The sequence below is a fragment of the Filicampus tigris genome, chromosome 9, assembly GCF_054856515.1.
Source record: "Filicampus tigris isolate MCC_2025a chromosome 9, RoL_Ftig_1.0, whole genome shotgun sequence".
Taxonomy (NCBI): Eukaryota; Metazoa; Chordata; class Actinopteri; order Syngnathiformes; family Syngnathidae; genus Filicampus; species Filicampus tigris.
The window spans coordinates 25533606-25556343 of record NC_141225.1 but is presented as its reverse complement, the minus strand read 5'-3'; the positions used below and the strand labels follow the sequence as shown (position 1 = coordinate 25556343).

General features: G+C 49.2%; 3 protein-coding genes across 5 annotated transcripts; 2 read left to right on the top strand and 1 right to left on the bottom strand.

Annotated features, from left to right (window-relative positions):
* Positions 1 to 495: 495 nt before the first annotated feature.
* LOC147142780 (odorant receptor 131-2-like) lies at positions 496 to 10710 on the bottom strand. 3 transcript variants are annotated; one of them, XM_086040922.1, is made up of 4 exons: positions 9725 to 10710; positions 3563 to 3743; positions 2333 to 2504; positions 496 to 1912 (listed from the first exon to the last, which is right to left on the bottom strand). In XM_086040922.1, the coding sequence occupies exons 3-4, from the start codon at positions 2483 to 2485 to the stop codon at positions 1133 to 1135; spliced, it is 933 nt and encodes a 310-aa protein (XP_085897048.1). In that variant the 5' UTR covers positions 2486 to 2504; positions 3563 to 3743; positions 9725 to 10710; the 3' UTR covers positions 496 to 1132. The 3 variants fall into 3 exon arrangements, with proteins under 3 accessions (XP_085897048.1, XP_085897047.1, XP_085897049.1); XM_086040921.1 differs by lacking the exon at positions 9725 to 10710 and having other exon boundaries at positions 3563 to 7528; XM_086040923.1 differs by lacking the exons at positions 3563 to 3743; positions 9725 to 10710 and having other exon boundaries at positions 2333 to 3377.
* On the top strand, positions 7520 to 9368 carry LOC147142781 (odorant receptor 131-2-like). The gene is made up of 2 exons (XM_086040920.1): positions 7520 to 7672; positions 8494 to 9368. The coding sequence occupies exons 1-2, from the start codon at positions 7520 to 7522 to the stop codon at positions 9343 to 9345; spliced, it is 1005 nt and encodes a 334-aa protein (XP_085897046.1). The 3' UTR covers positions 9346 to 9368.
* Positions 10637 to 21860, top strand: ddx27 (DEAD (Asp-Glu-Ala-Asp) box polypeptide 27). The gene is made up of 21 exons (XM_086040919.1): positions 10637 to 10901; positions 11880 to 12035; positions 13743 to 13802; positions 13882 to 14029; positions 14094 to 14152; positions 14809 to 14892; positions 15487 to 15592; positions 15671 to 15844; positions 16533 to 16683; positions 17966 to 18065; positions 18194 to 18335; positions 18402 to 18555; positions 18632 to 18713; positions 18818 to 18995; positions 19070 to 19176; positions 19464 to 19557; positions 20191 to 20285; positions 20694 to 20820; positions 20910 to 21012; positions 21572 to 21631; positions 21760 to 21860. Exons 1-21 carry the CDS (start codon positions 10818 to 10820, stop codon positions 21773 to 21775), a joined length of 2280 nt encoding a protein of 759 aa, XP_085897045.1. The 5' UTR covers positions 10637 to 10817; the 3' UTR covers positions 21776 to 21860.
* The last annotated feature ends 878 nt before the right edge of the window (positions 21861 to 22738 follow it).

Genomic DNA, 22738 nt, shown 5'->3' with positions numbered 1-22738 from the left:
GCCCCCACCCGTCATGATCAACCGCGGCTCCTTCTCCAGTGCACATGCGTGGGGAAGGAAAGTCAAGAGAAAATTGTTGCCTTCAAAGGAGAAGAAATAGAACTGTGGCGTAAGTGGTATTGCGCACGAAAGTGTTCCAAAGGAAGCGGCGCCGTCCCAGCGAGCTGCCGCGGTCCGTGTCGGCAAGCTGGGCCGTGGCCGGGCGTGTCAAAACATTGAGCCGCGGATTTGCACCCCAATGAGGTCACCAAAACAGACGACGGAAGAACGAAACACATGACAGTTACTATTTATTCTAGTAACTAGACGTTCATATGTTTGGAAATAGTTCCATTGTAATATCGACATGTACAAAAGACAACTCGTTCGGTGAGCACCGTACCGTGCGTGGTGGGTGGGTTGGCCCACTAGCGCCTTGTGTTGGACATCCGCCTCGATTAACACTTCAACGCCAAGAACACAGCACGGCGTCAGGGGCCTTCTGGCAGAGGGCTCGGTGGATACGCGCCACAAACATACGTGTGGCCATCTTTATTGCATTATTATTCATTTCATTTTCGCACTTCATTTTCAAAGTGGTTTTCAAAATGCTTTTCTTTAATAATATTACAATCTTACCAATAAAGGTATTGCTCTGCCGATACATATATATATATATCTATATATATATAGATATATAGATATATATATATAGTGAGTATGTGCAAAATGGAGTACAATGAACAGAAGCAATTCAAGACACATCACTGTCCACGGAACCAAATGACTCCGATGTTGTCTTACTTCACACACTTTTGGGTTGTAAATATTGTACATTGGCTGATTCATCGATTTTGGTTATTTTGTTCAGCCCCCTCGAAAGCAGGCCCATGATGATGGCGGGAGGGAACTCTCCCGACCTTCCAACCGACCACACCGAGGAGAAATGTTTGGAAGCCAGTAGGGGTCAACTGCCGTTGGTGTCGTTGCGTTTTCTCTCTTTTTTTCGGTTTCAAAAAGCCTTAGGTTAGAATTGTACCTTTCCCAGCTGCAAATGTTCCGTTTGTTGTTTTGGCCTTGCTTCGCCCGGAAGTCCTTTTGTTTGTTTTACAAGCCTGCATGTGTTTTTTGTTGTTGTTTTTTTTTGGCCAAATCAGGAGGAGTCACCGTGCGGCGCCGTCCTGCAGACGAGGTAGTGTTTGAGGTACTTCCTGAAGCACTTGTCCCTCACCCCGTATATGATGGGGCTGATGGAGCGGGGCCACACTTGAACAATGATGTAGCAGGCGAACAGCGAGTCCGAGTAGTTCTTGGGGAAGACGCGCAGCAGCGCGTCCTTGACCAGGGGCACGGCGTAGGTGGTCATGCACAGCAGGACCTGCACGCCGTGCAGGACGATGGTCCTGCGAGCCTTCTTGGCGTCCTTGCTGGCCGTTTGGGCCGTGAACAGGATCTTGAAGTACGTGAAGAAGATGACCGACCACACCAGGACCAGGTAGACGATGTAGGTGATGTCCCGCTTTTGGGCCAGCGCCGGGCTGGGGAAGGCCGTCTCTCGGAGGCAGAAAATTTGGGACCGGAAGAAGTTGAGCCGCTCGGTGGCCAAGGTGACGAAGAGGTCCGGGAAGGCGGAGATGACGCTGATGGCGAAAATGGCGGCGATGAGGAGCAGAGTCCTCCTGACCGTGCAGATGCGGGCGTGGTGAAGAGGCAGACGCACGGCCACGTAGCACTCGCCCGCCATGCACGCCAGGATGAGGGGCGTGTTCTCGGTGGTGATGATGGCCATCAGGATGAAGGGGGCGCACGATAACGCGCTGATCCTGTACAGCGCGTAGCTGATGACAAACAGGGTGATGCCCACGCTCATCTGGATCATGTCGTTCACGACCAGGGTGAAGAACAGGATGTAGCGTGGGTTGGAGTAGAAGATCTGGAAGACAGCCAGTCGAAACAAGTTGACGCTTTTCAACCTCACGGCGCAAAGGGCAAACAAAGGGCAAAGAAAGGGCAAACAGTCTAACGCCACAGACCATCACCAAAAGGAGTGTTCCTCAAGGCTCTGTTCTCGGTCTCGCTGCTATTAGGTCCACTGCGCGCAGGCGACACCCACCCAAACCCTAAAGCAGGGCTGTCAAACTCCAGCGGCCCTCGAGGACCGGAGTTCGACACCCCTGCCCTAAAGCGTCTCTCCGACTGCCTCGTGGAAATCACAAGCTGCTCCGCGCCCGGTTAAACAGCACTAAAATCCAACGTAAAACTCAAATGCGCACTCAAATGGACTCCAAACGGAACCTCGACACTTGCTGTGGACTTGCTGTGTGCTGTGCTGTGCTGTGCTGCGGTTTCCTACCTGGTGCTTGCAGAAGGTGTACATGAGGCTGACGTTGATGTAGTTGATTGACAGGCCGATGGCCAGCACCAGCACATTCTTGACCACCGCTTTGCTGAGCGAGTCTCGGTATTGGATGACGACGCTCGCGTTGGCCAAGGCGGCGTCGCCCATCTTGACGCACGCACGCACGCTGACAACAGCGGGAAATTGAGAAAAAATGGACTTGAATGAATGTTCAAGTCATGACGAAATGTTCCGATTCAGACGAGCAAAATCTTGTCAATCAACTGATAGACTTTGACGGTGTCGCAATCTACGATCCATTTGTGACAAAAATCAAAACAAAACAAATTTCATGAACGTCCTCACTATTTCCCGGAACAAATTCACACATTGAACATGTTTACTGCTTCAGTCTTAGCAAAGCATGTGCCAATGCTGAACAACTTCTGGGAAGAAAAATGAAAAACATCGAATGCTCAAAGAAAAACACATCGCATCAAAAAAGCATATTGTGGCGATGTCTACGTGACAAAATGAAATTGAATGTTAGACATGTTGAGACAAATGATCCTATCATGAATCGTAACAATAAAATCAACATGCCATTTGACATCACCCCAGAAAATCAACATATGAAATGAAATAAGCTGTAAAGCATAAAAAAAAGAAAAAGAAATGACCAAAACAATAACAACACAAACGGCAGAGTGAGAAATAACACAGAAAGAAAATGAAAACTGGCAGGCAAGAAAAAACACGCAGACTCACTCACTCGCCTCCGTATTAGTGAAAGTTATCATTCTTATTTTGTCATCATTATATCATTTTGATTATTGTCAGTGTTAAGTTGCCAACAACTAAACACGGCATGACTATATGGATCACGCGTGTGGACCACAACATGTTTCAAGCACGAGGGAAAGACAATAATAAGAATCATAATAAGATCATGATCATGAACATGTCATGTATGTAAAATCCACAGCTCTGGGGGCACGATGAAGGCAGCGGTCCAAAATGCTCAGTTTCTCCGATTTCGCACAACAACATCGGTCCCAAACTCCAAAGATACAGAATTGATTTGCAGAAAATGAAAAGTGCAACCCTAAAAAAACCAAAAGCTTGAGGTGATTTTTTTTTTTTCGGTGCGTCTCGATGCACAGTATATTTCCATGACGTGTATCCGTGTGTATGATGTGTCGGGATGTGAGTGCGTGTTGACTGAAAGATGAAGAGCATACTCACCCGTGTCAGTTGGACGCACCTCTGACCCCAGGCCTGCGCCAGCCATCTTTTATAGCCTGAAACGACACACACGCGTGCGTGTTGTCACCTCCGTGCTGACATGAAGAATGACGTGTTCCCTCATGAGATCCTGGCGTGTTTTCCATGCCGGCTGCTTTGCTTCGGCTGGGCGCCGGCTTGTCTGCGGATGGATGAGCTTATCTGCCACGGGTCTTTTCGTGATGAAGGATTGTTGTGCAATCGGATTGTCGTGGCCATGTGATGGCCCGGTGAAGGGCTGAAAGTCGCAGCGGCGGCGGCGGCCTCCGACAACTAATCAGCTCAAACACAACGTGCCATTGCTACGACTCCATCCTCCTACCACTGCCACTGCTAACACTGAGCACCACTACTCCGTAGGATTAGAAATAAGGACTCCTAACATGCAAATACGACCCCTACAAATTGAAATCTAGTACAGCAAATAGTCCCAGCCCTCCTCCCAAAACAAATGGCACTACTTGACAAATGCTCCTGGTGACCACTGCGCCACCTCGTCCGAGTTTTGCCTTTTGCTGCATTTTCATTTGGAAATATTGATCGCTTGATCTTCATTCGCTGCGATTGGCTGGCAACCAGTTGAGGGCGTAGCGCGCCTCTGGCCCAGAGACAGCCGGGATGGGCTCCGGCATGCTTGCGACCTGCGCTTCAGACAAGGCACGGATGGATGGATGGATGGATGGACGGATGGATGGATGGATGGATGGATGGATGGATGGATGGATGGATGGATGCATGGATGGATGGATGGATGCATGGATGCATTCCAAAAAACAACACTGAAGTCACGACTCTGTTTTGAAAACATACCAAGTATTGTAAAGAGTTGTGTTCAAACGGAACGAGTAAAAGTACAAAGTAGACTGTTGCATACACAGTACAAAGTACAGAGTACTGGGAAAAAAACTTCTCAAGTACACTAGAAAAGTATTTGCACTTGTGACGTGTTGCCATCTGTGCTAACGAGCCGCTTGATCTTTCATTTGTCCTCCGTGGCTTCATCAAGTCATCCAGTCGACGTTCCTGCGAGAATTTCCGCACGCGATTGACAATCCTCCGAGGGGAAACAAGCAGAAAGGTCGCGCGGCATCTGAGGACTCGGTCCGTTGCCGTTGCATCATGAACCGAGGAAGAAGATGATGATGATGATGACGATGATGAGCATTTCTGTCTCCCTTCGGGCCTGCCGGTGGCACAACAAAACTTTGTTTTCTTTTCTCCATGTGGACTGTCAATCAAACAGACAGCTCGGAAGTGCCGATGTGGCCGAATCCACTTTCACTTTGAATTGCTTGACTTCAGCAGTCAATCAATCAATCAATCAATCAATCAATCAATCAATCAATCAATCAGTCAATCGATCCAGACTGCCTGGACAACGGACAGACAATGCAAGAAGTCCGGCGCAAACGTTGAGAAAGCACGCGAGCTCAAGCTCACAGTGGAGCAGATCAACCAAAGAGCGGTGTGAGCATTTGTCAGATGGCATTCTTGCCCGCAAGATGTCCGCCCCTAAAAAGTTGCGAGCCGTCGGTAGGACAAGCCCTACAGCCGCGCGATGGCTGGATGGATGGATGCACTTGAGGAAAGAAATTCTAATCTGCCATATATTTCCCCAAAGAAAGACATGAGAATCGTCCCTTGTATGTCTGATAGAAGAGTTGACAGTAGAAACCAGAGTTTCGGGCGCTAAGTGAAGTGTCCCTTTTCTACGGAAGGAATGAGCATGAACGTGCTGCTGCTGCTTCAATGCCCGAGGAGCGCTTTGGGTTCGGGCTCGGGGTGCCTTGCCAAAGGCGGCGAGGGACTGGAAGCGGGTCCACGTGGCGGCGGCGGCGGCGGATGAAGATCTTCAGCGCTTGGCAACATCAAACGACGCTCATCGCTTGCTTCCAATTTCAATTTCTTATGTAAGAAATGGGAAAAACGGAACCCCGAAAAGTACAAAAGTCAAGCTACATGCCACAATCGGAAGGCTCAAACCCAAGTCTGAAATATGTTTTCAATCACGGATGAGACAGTTTGCCGTCAATTTATGATTCTTTGCACATATTTTCAAATGCACTTTTGCGGGTGGTTACCAAAGCGTAAGAAAATATGGATGTCAATGTCAACTATTTCCAGTTGGAGTCTGTTCTGATGAGCTGACGGCTTGGTCTTGTAAAGTTCACATTCAAGTTTGACAAAGTAAGCAGTCAGCTGGAAGATGCTGACTGAGCTTCCGTCTTTGTGTGTCCTGCGCATGCGCAGGATCATCCGGTTTGGGCTATAAAAGATGGCTGAAGGGCGGGCGCGGGCTGTCAGGTGAATCCACCTGACACGGGTGAGTCCTGCCTCCATCTTTGCCACTGCCACTGCGCACGCACACACGATACAGCTTTACCAGCGTTGCCATTGTATTCTCTGACGATGACGAAGACGAAGATCTTCATGCTCCGCAGCTCCAGCGATGTCAGTGACGTGCTTGACGTCGGGTCGGGCTCAGCCGCAACCCTTTTTGGCGCCACTGAACAAACTGGCTGACATTCCTTTCACGGCGAGGACATGAGATCCTCTGTGGTGACTTGCGTATTCCTCTTTGAGGGTGTTTTTTCCTTCCTCCAGTTAAAGGGCTGTCGGAAGCTTGGCAGATTGCGGCTTGGTTTTGTCGGCGTTCCAAAACGCGTGGCTGGACTTTGGATCGTTTGCTTCACTCGGTTTTGTTTTCAATGACCAATAGTCGCTGGATCAAGCGTTCCGCACTGCAGAAACAAACTTTAGTCAACCGCAGTGAGTGAAGTCGCACCCGCTAAACGAACCGTAAGTAGTGTACACTGAGCGAGTCCAGAGACCAGAGACCAGAGACCAGAGACCAGAGACCAGAGACCAGAGACCAGAGACCAGAGACCAGAGACCAGAGACCAGAGACCAGAGCGTTGCTTCAAGAAAGCCTTTCATTCAAATGCAGACATTGTTTTCGAGTCGATTGAAAGAGCTCGTGTCGGCACAAAAGCAAAGCGTTGAGTTCCCCCAACGCTGGAAGCAATCATTAGCCGGCGTCAGTGTCGGACGGGGCCCGTTTGGCGGAAGCGGGGCTGGGCGGGGGCGGGGCCGGGCGGCCTTTGCTTCCGAGCTGCTCTTTGCGGCACTTGCTTCGGAGGTTGGCTGATGAGGAAGCCTCCGTCCCGCCACTTTTCCTTTGCCCGCTCAACGTCCCGCGTCATACCTTTGAACAATTTCCAAATCATTTTTTCTTTGATATATTCCACAAAGTCACTTTGATTTCTTTTACGTTTAAATGTTTTCTGTTCACGTGTTGAAATGTTGCCAACGTACATTTGAGTCATTTTTCGGAGCTGCTTTTGGTGTCGTGTCTTTGCTTGCGTGACTGACGCACATTGCGTTGCCTTGTGTCGGAAATGTGCTCTCCAAATAAAACTGCCTTGTCTCGCATTGCCTTAACACCAACGCTGTCAAGTCCGCATTCCCGTCCATGAATAAACTTTGTGTCAATATCCGACAAGGCCCTAACCCAGTTCAAGACTTTTCCAAACAACCCAAACGAAACCCGTTTAATGCGATGAGTACGGGCAGAAAAGGATTGACTTGGCCCAATCGACACACGTGACCCGGAGCGTCCCATTCATCGCTTTTGGGGAGCTTCTGATCCACCTGGTCTTGGAAATGTGCAACTACATTTGCCCTAGTTGTGACCAAACAGAAGCATTGTAATATTTGTCTGACAGGACATTCCTAATATTGAAAATCCACCACTACTCTTCAAACGCTTTCAAAGGGTTGCCTTGTCTTGACTTGGGAAAGAAAGCCAATGTGAGAATTCTGAGACTGAGCGTAGAATATTGTTCAAGAAAATCCCACCTGACTTGTGATTTGTATCGCTAGCGTGTGGGCGGCGGCGGCGGCGGCGGCGGCGGCGACATGAGCGCAGGTGCGTTGGGCAACGTCAGCGGCGTCCTCCAATACCGAGACTCGCTGGGCAAAGCGGTGGCCAAGAACGTGCTGGTGCTGGCCATGGGCCTGTGTGTCAACTACATCAACGTGGGCCTCATGGCCACCTTCTGCAAGCACCAGGTAGGGCGCCGTCCTGGACTTTGGGGGCCCTTTGACCCCGAACGGGGCTGTCAAAGTCATTGGAGTTCAGGGGCCACGGGCGGGGAACCCCGCCCAATTTCATCCGGTTGACTTTCCATATTCGCCGCCATATTCAAGCTGTGAAGAACAACCACTCCGAACCTTTCCCGCCGTTTTGGTGTCAATAATGACAAGTACCTACAGAACGTTTTCACATGTATGACCTTGCCGCAAATCGCATGAGCCATCGGAAATGTCTGAACAAAAACAAGTGCGGTTTCAGGAGTGTACGAAAGAGTGTTTTCTTGAAAGCTCACACTGGGGCTCATTTGACTTGGAGGAGTACTGCAATGATGGCCACTTATCGGTCACTCCAATGGTTCAAAGAAAAACAAACATGAGGAGGAGAGCACTCAAACAAGGAATGATTTTCCAAAAGGGAAAAGAAGGAGTGTGGAATCGCAAAGATTCCCACTTGAAGAAAAGTCCAAAAGGACAAGATTCAAATAGGCGGCAAAAGCCACACAGCCGACGCAAACGCAAAATAAACCAACAAAGAAAGCGGGAAACCCGAATCCACGCCAGTCCCGGTGGAACCCTCCAGCTCGGGAGATGACTGCTACCAGGGTAGCAAGTTTGGAAGTTCCCTCATGAGTTCCCGCGGTCTGAAAGGGGCGGCATTTTTAAGACCCTTTCAGTGAAACGCAATAACGTCCGAGCCTCGGCACAGGTTTGCCGCGCCCGCCTTTGCCTTCCGCTTGTTTGAAGGCCTTTGAATTTTCTGCTGTTGACAATTACTGCACCCACCTTTCTCTGTCCAGATCTTCTACTGCAGCCCTCGCTACATCCTGTTCTTCCACCTGGTTGTGAACGACATGATCCAGATGAGCATGAGCATCATCCTGTTTGTGGTCAGCTACACCCTGTACAGGATCAGCGTGTCGGTGTGCGCCCCCTTCATCCTGATGGCCGTCATCCCCACCGAGAACACGCCCCTCAACCTGGCGTGCATGGCGGCCGAGTGCTACGTGGCCGTGTGTCTGCCGCTCCACCGCGCCCGCATCTGCACGGTCAGGAGGACTCTGGTCCTCATCGCCTTGATCTGGGCCGCCAGCCTCATCTCCACCCTGCCGGACCTCTTTGTCACGCTGGCCCGCGAGCCTCCCGACTTCTTCTCCTCCAAAATCTTCTGCCTCCGACACAACGTCTTCCCCGATCCGCTGCTGGTTCGGAAGCAGGAGCTCTTGTACATCGCGTACCAGCTGCTGGTGTGGTCGGTCATCTTCTTCACCTACTTCAAGATCCTCTTCGCGGCCCAGTCTGCCAGCAAGGACGCCAAGAAGGCTCGCAGGACCGTCGTCCTGCACGGCGTCCAGGTCCTGCTGTGCATGAGCACGTACGTGGCGCCGGCGCTCAAGGAGGCTCTGCGCCGCTGGTTCCCCGAGAGCTACCCGGACACGCTGTTCGCCTGCTACCTCATCGTCCAGATCCTGCCCCGCGCCATCAGCCCCATCATCTACGGCGTGAGGGACAAGTGCTTCAGGAAGTACCTCAAACGCTACCTGCTCTGCAACAGCGCCGCTGACTCGCCAGAAATAACAAGCAAGAGCAACAACACAAACGCCGGGGGCAATAACAAAGACCGAGGGCGAGAACGCCGAGGAACTAACTAAGCGCACGAAAAACCACCACTCCTGGCAAGCCCTTGACTCGGCATACGGACCGCGTGACGGCCGCAGTGCCGGCCCGAGCGACAGCAAACCACTCGCGTGATTTTTTGGGGGACTCTCGCCCAACAGTCAGGAAATGAAGAAAATGCTCCGTTTTCTATGTTTAATTGTGTGCTGCGTTGTCTTCTGAATTAAAGGCCATTTGGATTTCTTTCAGAAGCGTATGTAAATCTTCAGTGGCGGGGGGCGTCAAACTAGCTATAGGCCGGCCCTGCTCTTTAACTCACTTTTAGGCTTATCTCAGTCATCTCATGGGATACGCGGGAATGGCTGTGGTTTAGTCATGTGTAGTACTCATTATGTAGACCTATAAATTGCATACCTATATATTCATTTCCTGGCAGGAGGGTTGTGCTCAGTGAGAGAAATCTTCAGGCCCACCCTGATTTTTCCAGGCCCACCCATTAGCCACGTTCTGCCTCGGCCACTGTTGGATGGTCTTCTGTTCCAAATCATCATTCCCTCTTAACCTGTACGCTTGTCCCCCTGTCTCTCTCTGTATATTCAGGGATTCAATTTCAATCATTAAAAAAAGTCCTACAAATAGAATGTGATGACATTCGCGAAGTTCTCCTTTTTAAAAAGAAATGAATGCAGTTTTGTGGACACGTTCCACAAGAAATGACGGAAAGTTTCACATCAATCTCCTTCCTTCGTCGCCTCCTCTTGATTGCGCAAGGCTTCAGGTTTGAGTCCCCCAACAACAGGTTGCTGAAGTGCCCACCCTCAAATTCGATTCATTTATGCATGGCTCCATCTTACGGATTTAGGTGGTATTGCTTCCTTCTGACAAGATGGGGGCTGACGCTACATGTGTCCGATCGTCGGGGTCGGTGGGTTGGCAGGTTGGGTACGCCCTTCATTTGTTCCATCGTTCGTTATACATAACATGCATACTCTTCAAAAATACGTTTTTAATCAACACCGTTAATATACACTGATTAGGTTGAATTATTTCGTAGAGGGGAAAAATAACAAACGGGTCTAATGCTGTATTCATGGAAGGTGGGAAGTTGGTCTTATAACACTTGGAGTTCCGATCTGGTTCATCACAACACATTTTTACCTGCAGCAAACATTTTCCTCAATTCATAAAAATAAAGTAATTTAATTTAAATAAAGGAATATCTTGCCTTCAAATTCGGGGTCCTTTTTTTCGACTTCGCAACTCGGAGCTTCCAGTTCTAAGGGGCGATCTAGTGCACTTTTCCTAGTCGGAGGACGGAAAAGTCCGACTTCCCACCTTCCTCGAATGCAGCATCCGTCCAGGTTCCCCAAGCCCGTGTCCCGGAAGCAGACTGAAGCAACTTCCTGTTTCTTTGCGACACGTGTGTGTGTGTGTGTGTGCGCGAGACTTGTATTTTATTGAGCCACGGAGAAAACTAGAAGGACCCCTGACAGCCTGTTAATTCGCCATGTTGGAGCAACTGGGCCTGATCGGGACCATCCGGGACGACGAGCAGAGTCCCGAAGAAGCTGACAGCGAGTCCGAGCAGGAGGTGAGGGAAGCCGGCTCCAGGAGCTTTGCTTGCCCAGGGAAGGTGAACTTCCGGTCGGATCACGGCAGAGCGCGTGGAAGCAGTGCTCCAAGGAAGAGGGCAACTTTTGGAACAAAAATCTTGCTTCAATCTATAGACCCGTCTTTGACCCCAACTTTTGATACGTTTACATGAAATGAAATGAAATGCTAAATGCCCAGCAAGTGTTGTAATTTCGCTGAGGTGGACGTGCTTTGTCATGAACTTTGTGTTCAGTTTTATGCACGGGATGGAGAATAGAACACAGTTGTTGATTTATCAAATGCTCAGTTAACACCTCTGTTAAATGTGTTTCATCACGCATGTTTTTCGCATGACAAAATAACTCTAACCAAGCGGCAACGACAACGTTTGAAAACGACTCACAAGTTACTACTACAAAGTCACACAGGGCCAGAATAAATCACCATCCCAAAACGGCATTTAGTGTTACTTACGTTATGTTTGTCTATTCACATGTATATGTTTTTTCACATTCCCCAGGTATTTGTTCTTGACTTTTGACCACCTGTCCTATTGCGTTTCAAGTTGTCCTTGGGTTAATGTGACCCCGCTATGTTTAGTCATCAAAAATGTGGCAATCTTGAGTTTACTCTAATTTACCGATTAAACAACAATGCATGAAAGGAATAACAGGTACAACGATTATTCGACAACGCATCGGTTATCAAATTCATTTAGAATGATTGTGGTCAATGATGAATCATTTGGAGCCCTTGTTTCATTTCAGCCTTCCAAAAGGAAATATTTTGAGATTTCAGTTCGTTTTTAAATGAGTATCAGACACAATATCTGAGTCAATGTTGAAACGGTTTGACTCCAATTGCAACAGGAGACATAAAAGATTTCAGCTCTCATCCGGGGATGCATGTCAATTCATGACATTTGTTGCTTGAAGTTTGATTGTGTTGTTGATGTTGTGATGGTTGTGCATCCCAGGAAGAACCGATCGTCCTGAACCGGAAGAAGAAGTTTGGCATGCAGAGCGCCGCCGCCAGAGACTTCAACCGCGACTTTGTGTTTGGAGAACGAGATGCGTTGGACCCCGGAGACGACTGGGTCATGGCTGACGTCATGAAGCAGCTCAAAAAGAAGGTAGACCTCGGACGCTGCGCCGCTCGCCCTTGTCGCAAAAAACAAAAACTTGACTTGGCTTCCTGACCCGAACGAAGTACCTCCATGCCGGGTACCGAAACCATATACCACGGCAAAAATGTCAAACATCCGTTAAAAGCAGTCGAAGAATAGCTGACAGCCAAGCGACTTTCGATTCTCTTTACTTGAATTCAGGAGATCCATGTAATTGTTTTTGATCACATTAATGTCATCTTAAATTGTGTTGAAATTGCAACTATGTTGAAACTAACTTTTTGCTGCTTTTTGGCCAGGACTCCCTTATAAAAGAGAATCTCGGTTGGATATTCCTGGTTAGCTAAATACAAATAAAAGTTAGTATAAGGATAAGGTTTCTCAACCTTTTATTTAAAAAATCTCACGGCACACCACTTAACAAAACAATTCACAAAAAGTGGCTAAACAGGGTCATTATGTACCTTCTGTCATCGAGTGGAAGAACATTTTATTCTTGTACTTGGTTGGCATACATAAATTAACAAAGTCGTTCTTTATAAATGAGAAAATACATCTTTTTTTTTTTGTCAACATAATTGACATTGGATCATTTCCCACGGCACACGTGATGATCTCTCACGGCACACTGGTTGAGAATCACTGCAATAGAAAATGTGTTTTGAACATTTTTAGGTAGAGAGCGACCGTTCATCGGCCGGACCGACATTTGGTGTTTTGATGAATGTTGGCATCTTAATCGGAATCAGAACGTCTTTAGTGTCATTGTGAACATGTCACCAAAAATTAAGGAGTACTTCTCCATCAAGTGAATGAAAAAAACAAACCAAAAAAAACAATAACCTGACATTTTCTTTTTTTTTTTTTTTTTTTTTTCCCCCCCAATGGCCGGTACAGGAATTTAAAAGTGTGTTAACTTCAGGTAAGTATTTACTGTAAAATCCCGTGATTAACACTGAATTTTTTGAGAGAACAAAATATCCCAAATGGAGAGCAGGTATTATAGAGCGGTTCAAAATGTTCACGTTGTTCACCAGTACCTAGGGGTTGTAAAAAAAACCCAATTAAACATAGAATCTGTGAGTTATAGGGCATTTCATACACAAGGTAACTCAATAAGCTTCACATACTGCACCTCAAAGTACAACATTGAAAGGCGATTATAAACAGAGTTCAAGAGATTTAAAAGCAAAGTCATGAAATAGAAAAACGACTCAAAGAGCGTACAGTGCAAGAGCAAGATTTTTGGAAAGCACGATTTGAAAAATAATTTGCTTGGCCGTCGGACGCACAGTTGGGTGACGCACTTTGGCTGCGTTTCCTTGACAGCAATTTGAAGGAACGCTTTCTGCACGGACAATTTGAAGACGTGTCCTGTTTTCGAAGAACGGGACGCAAATGAAAAAGGTTCTCTGGATCCCATTCACCGATGAATGGAGAAAGCCATCACCAAGAGTATCGCCAAAATAATCGTTGGTTGCAGCCCTGAAATGGTTTAAACGACTTTTCCTTTGTTACACGTGTGGTCATTGCATTGGCAAATCATTTGCAGCCCTTCACACAGTTGCATTTCATGTTCCCTTCAACAATTTTGGGAAGTTCCTTCAAATTCACAACTGCGGTTGTACTCATCGATTGAATGTATTTGTTGATTTTGTTGTTGTTGTTTGTTTTCTCCCCAATGGATTTTTCCTGCTGGTGTAACGTGTGCAGAGAATTCTCACCACTCTGGACCAGAAGATTGACAAGGTCCGCAAGAAGAGGAAGGCAGAGGTACGTCACGAATCTACTTCCTGTCTGCTGAGCTTCTGCTTCCTGCCAACTGACTTTCTACTCCCTGTCTGCCGCGCAGGAGAAAGTGTCTGCGGCTGAAGAAGATTCGGCGGGGAAGAAAGAAACGGCAGAGGAGGAGGATGTGAAGCCTGGCGACGAGGACGCCGACGAGGACGCCGACGAGGACGAGTTCAACTCTGACGACGAGCAGGTTCTCACCCAAGCAGGTAAGAATTTTATTTTGAAGGTGTCTCTTCTCTTTGCGGCTGACTTCCTGTTGTCTGCTGGCAGACACGCTGAGGGAGAAGCAACGCCGCGGGAGGAAGAGGAAGGCGGACGAGGAGGGAGAGGTAGGCAGAAAGGAGGAGGAGGGGGCTTAATCTTGTCACCGTGGCAACGCGTCGGGCCCGTCCCCTTCATCGGCCGGACGCGTTACAACTTCAGAACTAAGATAAAAAGACATTCAAAGTAAGGTTTTTTGAAAGTAGGTAAAAATCCACTCCCAAAAATTCTGCCAATTTTTCTCTCATTGGCAAAGTTGAAATACTCAAATACTAAAGGACAAAGTGCTGTCAGGCTGTCATTCGGATCTTTCTTGTTGTACGTGTTAAGGGACCAGAACCTTTTGTATCCATTTGTGAAATTGATCGGCTGAATAATAGGTTATCGGAATAGAATCTGCCAGACACCAGCATCGGCTTGAAAATGCGTATCCGTGTCGGTCAGCGCTTGCATTGCGTGCGCACGTGTATTTGGGGCCACGCAAGTCCTCGGGTAATTGGACTATCTCGAAGGGAAACAAAAGTTCTCTTCCTCGGGATAGGTTGATGTGTTGCCCGCCGCAAGGGCGACAGCCGCGTCCTTGTGTGCTTGCTTGTTTTCTGCTGCGCTCGCAGCCAGTTTTCCCGCTGGCAAATTGCGGCGCCAGCTTTGCTCCCGTTCTCGGGTCCGCTGCTTCCATACGAGGTCATCTGATGCGTGCCTTTGTATACGTGTGCGTGTTCAGGTGCAGTCGTTCCACGAAGACGCGTCGCACTTTGACGACGGACTCACCTTTGACGACATGAACCTGTCCAGACCCATCCTGAAGGTAACCTCGATGGGCGACGGCCAGGGAGGGAGGGGGGGCGATCAGAGTCACAAAGTCACAAAGTCACAAAGTCGCAATACAACAAGAAACTTGAAGTGCAAATTACGCCCGGAGAAAGAAAAGTCCAAATGAAGCAAAGTCATAATATTACATGGCAAACGATTACCTCGACATGTATGAGAAGCCAAAACTTTGTCATAATTGCATTGGAACAAAGAGCTGTCACAGATGAAAAGCAAATGTTCACATGCGTCCTGGGAGTACAATCGCTCGTAGATTCAAACAAATTGAGACTGTCATCCTGAAAGGTGGGTCAAGTGCAGTATCGCGTCGGTTGGCAAGTTTTTATTTTGGGAGCGTATTGGAAATCAAGTTGAATTCATGTCCAGATAAATCCAGAGGTGGCCATTCCGTCTGACTGGGTCGCCAGCCCGTTTTGCTATCGGCACGCCTTTCAAAAATGGCGGACTGGCGAACGACCCACGTGGGTTTTCCTCCGTCAGTGTAATGGTCACTAACTGCGTGGGTCCGCGGCCGCCCATGTTATTTTGGGGGGTTGAGCGACCACTTGCGCTTCCTCACCGTTTCCCGCAGGCCATCACGGCGTTGGGCTTCAAGCAGCCCACCCCCATCCAGAAGGCGTGCGTCCCCGTGGGGCTCCTGGGCCGAGACCTCTGCGCCTGCGCCGCTACGGGCACAGGTACGCCACGCCGGCTCCCGGACGCAGGAGACGCCCCCGGCGCATTTTTGGCCGTTTGTGTCTTTTTGCTGCCCGCAGGGAAGACGGCCGCCTTCATGTTACCGGTGTTGGAGCGCTTGGTGTACAAGCCCAGGACCTCCCAGGTGACCCGGGTGCTGGTTCTGGTCCCGACCCGAGAGCTGGGCATCCAAGTTCACTCGGTGGCGCGGCAGCTGGCCCAGTTCACCTCCATCACCACGTGCCTGGCTGTCGGTACGACTCTGCCGGCTAGCCGTGTGCGCGCGCGCGCGCGAGGTCAAGCGCACTATCGCGTGGACACGCTTGCATGCGTCCTATCGAATCACTTCACAATTGATTCTTCATCGAATATTTGGCTCAAATGTTTATTTTGCATTCAAGTCTATAAAAATTCACAATTACTGATGATTAACCAATTATTGTTTACTTTGCATTTTTTAGTGATTTAAAACAAACCAAAACAAAACAATTAAGCAGTGCCACTTGAGACGGTTCGATTTTGGCTTCCACCCCCGAACAGGATACAAACAGGGTGCGTGCGCAAGGTTTGTAAGTACGGGCGCATTCACTTTCGTTCCAGAATTACATTCAAAAAAATAAATAAAATGTCACCATATACACAGAAATGAAACGTTTCATGAAAATCCAAAGTTGTGAGCGCGGTGCGGCAGATTGCGAACATTTCCGGATACGGGTGAGCGTTTGTCCGTCCCTACGAGCGTTCGTAACACGAGGACCGTCTGCATGTGGAATTTTCTCCGGCGTTTCTTTGAAAGACTTTTAGCGCTTTGTAAATTGCATTTCAGTGATCGTGCCGGTCGGGGCTTGGAGCGTGTGCGTGCGCGTGTACAGTGCGCATGCGCTCAGCAGCTGGCTGGGGCGATTGGCGCGGGCCTGATCTCCCCTCTGGGCTTGTCCTCAGGCGGTCTGGACCTGAAGTCTCAGGAGGCGGCGTTGAGGGCCGGTCCGGACGTGCTCATCGCCACCCCGGGCCGACTCATCGACCATCTCCACAACACGCCCAGCTTTGAGCTCACGCGCATCGAGATCCTCATCCTGGACGAAGCCGACAGGTGGAGCCACACCGAAATAATTCCAATGACTGTCTGTCGCGTGATTTCAAATGAACCCCAAAAGCCGACAACGGCGAAAAACAAAGGACATTCTCGCTAGAATGTTTGTTTGAGAGCATTTTTAGTTCAAATGTCAATTCAACTTGAGTTTTGGTCACTTTGTTTGTCTTTGTGAGCAAAATTGTCACAACATGAAAATGTCCTTTCCTGGAATATGTGGGAAACCAAGCAGCATTTTTTTCCCATTGAACACAATCTAGGGGTATTTAATATCTGGTGCTTATTCAATTTCAATTAGTGCTGTCAAGCGCTGAACATTTTTTCACTAATTCATATTCCATAATAGATCGCGATTAATCGTATTTTTCAACCCCGGTTTTTTTACGAAGGCTGCGCCGATATTTACTTGAATAAAATCTTGGAATGAATGTGGAAAAAAAACAAGCTCAAAGTATTTTTCTATTCAAAGACTATTCTAATATGTTCTTTCTTTGATCCTTGAATCAGATTCTTTTTCCTGAGTTGTTGAACGATGCACCAAAGGCGTACAACCCAGATGGTGTCTGAATGTGGCTTTGCAAAGCGCGCAAATGATTTTGGAGATCTCCAATGAGCCGTCGAGCAACTTTTGAAAGTGAAACCACCTAAAAGTCCGTCTTTGACTCTCCTCCAAGTTTGGCTGCAAAGTGAGCAGAGGTCAGCTCGGCTGCCGCAGCAAGTCAATAAAACGGCGTTAACGGAGTTCTTTTTTTTTTTTAATGCGTTATGTAATTGAAATGAATGTCCATAGTGAACTCTTTAACGTTGACAGCGCTAATTTAAGTGAATGAATGTTAACAGTATTCTTGTGCTTTACATCTTCACATCGAACATCGTCACCGTGAGCAATTTTTCGACCAGACCCGAAGGCTACTGTTGTTGTCCTTGGGGCTAACTAGTACACGCTGGCACCGAACACAAGTACACCTGTTTTTTTGTTTTTGTTTGTTTTTTCTAAGTTCAATACATTCGCGTAAATGTCTTTGATGTAACCTCCTACCCCGCCAGCGTAACTGCTGTCTGAGAAGGAGAAAAATGGGAGGCAATGAACGCGAAAGAGGCGGCTGATTGACTTAACGCCGCGAGCCGCCAATCGTGTTGTGGCCTGCTCAGCAGTCCACTCCAAAAAGAGAAGAGCTGATTGCCGGCATTAGCGCTTATTGAAAGCGGGCCTTTTTTGAAAGTACGCTAGTCACCTTGGAGCCGGCCCGCCCCGCCTCAAATGTCTTTGTTTGGTCGGCAGGATGCTGGACGAGTACTTTGAGGAGCAGATGAAGGAGATCATCAGGCTGTGCTCGTACAACAGACAAACCATGTTGTTCTCCGCCACCATGACCGAGGAGGTACCGTCCGGCCCCCCCCGACTGGATTTCGGCCATTTTGGGTCTCCGGCCTGCGTTGACGTCACCTTGTAGCGAGCGTGGCGTCGGTTTGTGCCGCGCGGCAACTAATGCCACGTTGGCGTCCTCAGGTGAAGGACCTGGCGGCCGTCTCGCTCAAGGAGCCCGTCAGGATCTTCGTCAACAGCAACACGGACGTGGCGCCGTACCTGCGGCAGGAGTTTGTGCGGATCCGAGCCAACCGCGAGGGTGACCGCGAGGCGGTCGTGGCCGGTGGGTTTGGTCGTTGGCGTTGCGCCAGATGCGCCACCTTCCTGACTTGTGGCGCTTGCGTCTTAGCTCTGCTCACCAGAACCTTCCAGGACCACGTGATGGTCTTCACGCAGACCAGGAAGCAAGCGCACAGACTGCACATCCTGCTGGGCCTCCTGGGCCTGAAGGTGGGCGAGCTGCACGGAGAGCTCAGCCAGAACCAGAGACTGGAGAACCTCAGGTACCTCCGCCGGATGCGGCAATGCGCAAATGTCAAATTGCCACCGCATGCTGGTCGTCATGTCGACTTTGCGCAGGCGCTTCAAGGACGACCAGATCGACATCCTGGTGGCGACGGACGTGGCGGCCAGAGGCCTGGACATAGACGGCGTCAAAACGGTCAGAAGCTGCCCGCGGGCCTCCGGGGGCGGACCGACGCAGCGGGCCGCGCACGCTCGCTCGCTCGCTCGCTCGCTCACCGCGCCTCTGGCCGTCCTCACCAGGTCATCAACTTCACCATGCCGTCCACCGTCAAGCACTACGTCCACCGCGTGGGCCGCACGGCCAGAGCGGGCCGCTCGGGCCGCTCCGTCTCGCTGGTCGGCGAGTCGGAGAGGAAAACGCTGAAAGAAGTCGTCAAGGCGGCCAAGAGCACCGTCAAGGCCCGCGTGCTCCCTCCAGGTAAGCGCGCGCGTGCGCGCGCACGCACGCACGTGCTGGCTCGCACGTTCTCAAGTGCGCTGCGGCCGTTGCAGACGTCATCCTCAAATTCCGAGACCTCATTTCCAAACTGGAGAAAGACGTGGAGGCCGTCCTGAGGCTGGAGAGGGAAGAGCGAGAGATGGCTGCCACGGAGGCCAAGGTACGCGCTCGCACGCGCGCACACGACCGATCGCGGCTCAGCTGAACTCATCTGCCACAAAGGCAACGTTGGCCACGTCGCCGTCGGCCTTTTGTATTCGTGCGACGGCCCGCAGGCGATGGATTTTTCTTTTTCCCCCGCCTGCTGTCAAAAATGTCAAGTCTTGTCCGGAATGTTGCCCAGCCGCAGCCGCAGCCGCAGCAGCTTGTTGCGTGCCCGCGTGCGCTCCGAGTCCAGGTGGACTCCCGCCAGAGACTTTTCTCTATTGTGTGTGCGTCTGTGTGTAGTTGAGTGTGGCCCAGAAGCGTTTGGACAGCTCCGCCTCCAACGACACTCAGCGAGTTTGGTTCCAGACGCAACAAGAAAGGAAGCAGAGCCGCAGTGAGTACAAGTGGACACGCCCATCCATCCAAATGCCAATGCGATCGCCTGTGTCGCTTCACTTCCACTTGACTGTCAAGCTGAAGACACAACACACCTTGTACGTTGAAATACAACGAGCGTGCTAATGCGAAAGTCAATGTGAAGTGTCATTGACATGCTAACGGCTAACTAGCATGCACTTTGGAATGATGCGCCTTCAAATAAGGAACATGCACACAGGAATGCTGCAGAAACACACGCACACGCACGCACACACGCACGCAGGCGACATGCCAATCCCCAAAGGCACTTTTCAGTTTTTGGAAAACAATTTCTATGAACCATTTGACTCCATTTTGCTGGCCCGTCATCGGGATGTCAGCAGCCAGGGTACCTGCCCGTCATTCGTCTCGCCGTCGTTTTTCGGGACAAACTCAATTGGAACCGTCATTTAGTCCGTCAGAAGCTCCCCCCCCCCCCCCCCAAAAAAAAAGCGGCAGCAAACGGGTTAGTGCCGACTACAGTGACTGTGCGGGCCCGCGGTACATGGAGGACACGTCGCCCGGCTGGACCGCGCACGTGGCGTGCATGCAACAGGCCTCGTGCATATGTAACTGCTGTGCGTGTGTTTGTGTGTGCGCGCGCATGCAGTCAACAAGGCGCTGCAGGACTTCGACTTGGCTCTGCGAGGGAAGAAGAAGCGCGACAAGTTTGTGAAGGACGGCAAGAAGAAGAAAAACATGACGGTCGGTGCCTTTGGATTTTTTGCAGCACGCCATGTGCTTGCTTGGGCTGCTCGATTATGGGGGGCATTTTGGTAATCATTGAAATCATAATTATTCAAACAATCATTTCTTTTTGGGTAACAAACAAGAAAATGTTTCAACATAAAAGACATTTCCTTGAAACACTAGAGTTCTGCAAGTTCCTTTTGGACCAAACAAAATTGATCAAATTAGTTATGGAGAAAAAAAAGGACGCAAATGTATAAATTCACGTCAAAAAAGTGCGTTGGATATAAATGCATATTGAGAATCGTTTTTTTACAATTACCGGCAATTTTGTAATCGTGGAGTGTAATAATCGTAATTGTCATTGAATTTCGATCCATTGCACATTGAAGGTGCGCGCTGACAGGTGTTTGCTCCCGGCAGGCGGAAGAGCGCGCTCAGTTTGAGATCCTGAAGGCTCAAATGTTCGCCGAGCGAGCCGCCAAGCGCGAGCGCCGGCCCAAGAGAGCACGAGCCATGGCCGAGGACGAGGACCAGGCGCCCCCGAAAGGTCAGCAAGCCAACGAACGCTCCCCAACGCGCCGTGTGCGCCCGACTCACCTGGTGTGGGGGTGTGTGCGTCTGTGTGTGCGTGTACAGCCAATCAGAAGGCGGGAAAAGGAGGCAAAGCAGGACGCAAGTCTGCCTTCGACAAGGAGTTGACCAACGTCAGCAACAAAGCCCTCAAGCACTACAGAGCCGGGTGAGCGTTTCCGTTGATGCCCTCGAGTAGAAAATGAAAGTTCCGGGGAGGTGAAGGATGAAGTCGCTTGTTGGGGTGTCGCTAGCAAATACTTTTTGAATTCATTTTTCTTTTTTTTTTGCGATTTACTGTTTCCTAACCAGTTCTTGATGTTCATTTGGTATTGTTACGTGATGAAAAAAACAACAACAATTAAACCTTATCACACGAGAGGGATTCACGTTGTACTCGCCAACCTTGTTCAGTTAGCGGCGCGGTTATTGTTTTCCCAAAGTAAAAGCCGACGTTTTTGCTGTTTTGATTCAACACACACGATAAGCGGTCTGTTTACATCAATGCCTTCAAAAATAATTACTGTTGAGAGCATTTGGACAATTCCAGCTACGACAAAATGGCTAGAAACGATTCCATTATGAAAATAGTTGTTGAATGATTTGGTAATCGATTCATTTGACAGCTCGAGACACTTGCTGTAAGTGGGGGGGGGGGGGGGGGGGGGGGAATTCAGCTGAAAATCATAATGCTTGAATGAAACAACTCATGTTTTTGTTTTTTTCAGGCCGTCTTTCACGGACAGGAAACGTCTGGGTATGGAGAGGAAGCGCTCGGGAGGCTCCAGGTGCTTTTCGTCGTCTCTTTTCTAGCTTTGTCTGCTTCTTTTCTTGCTCTGCTTCATTTTCTGCTTTTTCTTTGGCTTTTTTTGTTTCACGTGTTTGATGTTTGTGGCCGTTCTTGTGTGTCAACCAGGTTCAAGAGGAAGTGAGCCGGTTCCCAAATGGTGTTCGCTTGTCTCTGCTGTCTTTTGTGTTCACGCTCGTCTTGTTTTGAAATAAAAGTTGGAAGAAAAATGTTGGGTTTTTTTTGTCCCCTCCCCCAAATTGACGTCATCCAGCAAAGGTCGAGAGGCCCCGTGCGTTGGCATACGTTAAACCAAAGCGCTGAATCGGTGTGCTTACGATGACTTGCTGTGGTTGCGCTACAGCGCCACTTCAGCGTCTTCCAGACACACACAAACACTCGTTTGTTTTTCACAAGATTTGAATGTATTTTTTGATGAGCAAAGCCAGCTCCTTTTGCGTGTGAACACGGGGACCCCCGAAGACGGCGTCACATTTGTTGCCTTCATCTTATCTCATCCGCTCTTCACGCCGTTGAGGTCACGCGACGGCAGTCTTGCGGTGTTGTTAGAAAATGTCCCTGACGGTCTGCAAATGAAGTGCGAGGAACACACTTTGCATAACTGAAGACGTTTTGGGGAAACATTTGACTTGAGCGCGTTTACAAGTGACCATGTAAACGTCCTGTGTAAGGACTCAGTGGATATTGTAAATAAGCAAATGATTTTGTGTCTATAGTAGGGTTTCTGTTTGTGCAGTTGCAATACCCTCCTCCGGTGGTGAGTTTATTGTCACTTAGGCATCAAATGGAATCTGTATTAACGGGAATAAGTTAAGGCGGTTACAGTTAATTCAGCACCCATATTCAATTTCTTCCATCGCAAATGAATTTGTTGTTGGCAGTTTTTTACAACACAAATATACGATAGTTTTCCTCTTGTGTTTGCTAAAAAATAAATTGTTAAAAATATTTGTTTCACAATCGCCAAGTTGACATTGTTTTCTCCTGCGAAGTTGCCGGCGTTGGGCGGTCGACATCTTGCGCATGCGCAGTGTCTGATTCAACGGAATTCCGGGCGACTCCTTATCCCACGCGACAACCAATCGGA

Excerpts from the sequence above, each read along its gene's own strand:
- LOC147142780 (XM_086040922.1), bottom strand. The coding sequence starts at position 2,485 with ATGGGCGACGCCGCCTTGGCCAACGCGAGCGTCGTCATCCAATACCGA. Across the intron at positions 1,913-2,332 it reads ACACCTTCTGCAAGCACCAG|ATCTTCTACTCCAACCCACG; the intron begins GTAGGAAACCGC and ends GCTGTCTTCCAG.
- LOC147142781 (XM_086040920.1), top strand. The coding sequence starts at position 7,520 with ATGAGCGCAGGTGCGTTGGGCAACGTCAGCGGCGTCCTCCAATACCGA. Across the intron at positions 7,673-8,493 it reads CCACCTTCTGCAAGCACCAG|ATCTTCTACTGCAGCCCTCG; the intron begins GTAGGGCGCCGT and ends TTCTCTGTCCAG.
- ddx27 (XM_086040919.1), top strand. The coding sequence starts at position 10,818 with ATGTTGGAGCAACTGGGCCTGATCGGGACCATCCGGGACGACGAGCAG. Across the intron at positions 18,336-18,401 it reads CCGCGAGGCGGTCGTGGCCG|CTCTGCTCACCAGAACCTTC; the intron begins GTGGGTTTGGTC and ends CTTGCGTCTTAG. Across the intron at positions 20,821-20,909 it reads GGACCAGGCGCCCCCGAAAG|CCAATCAGAAGGCGGGAAAA; the intron begins GTCAGCAAGCCA and ends GTGCGTGTACAG.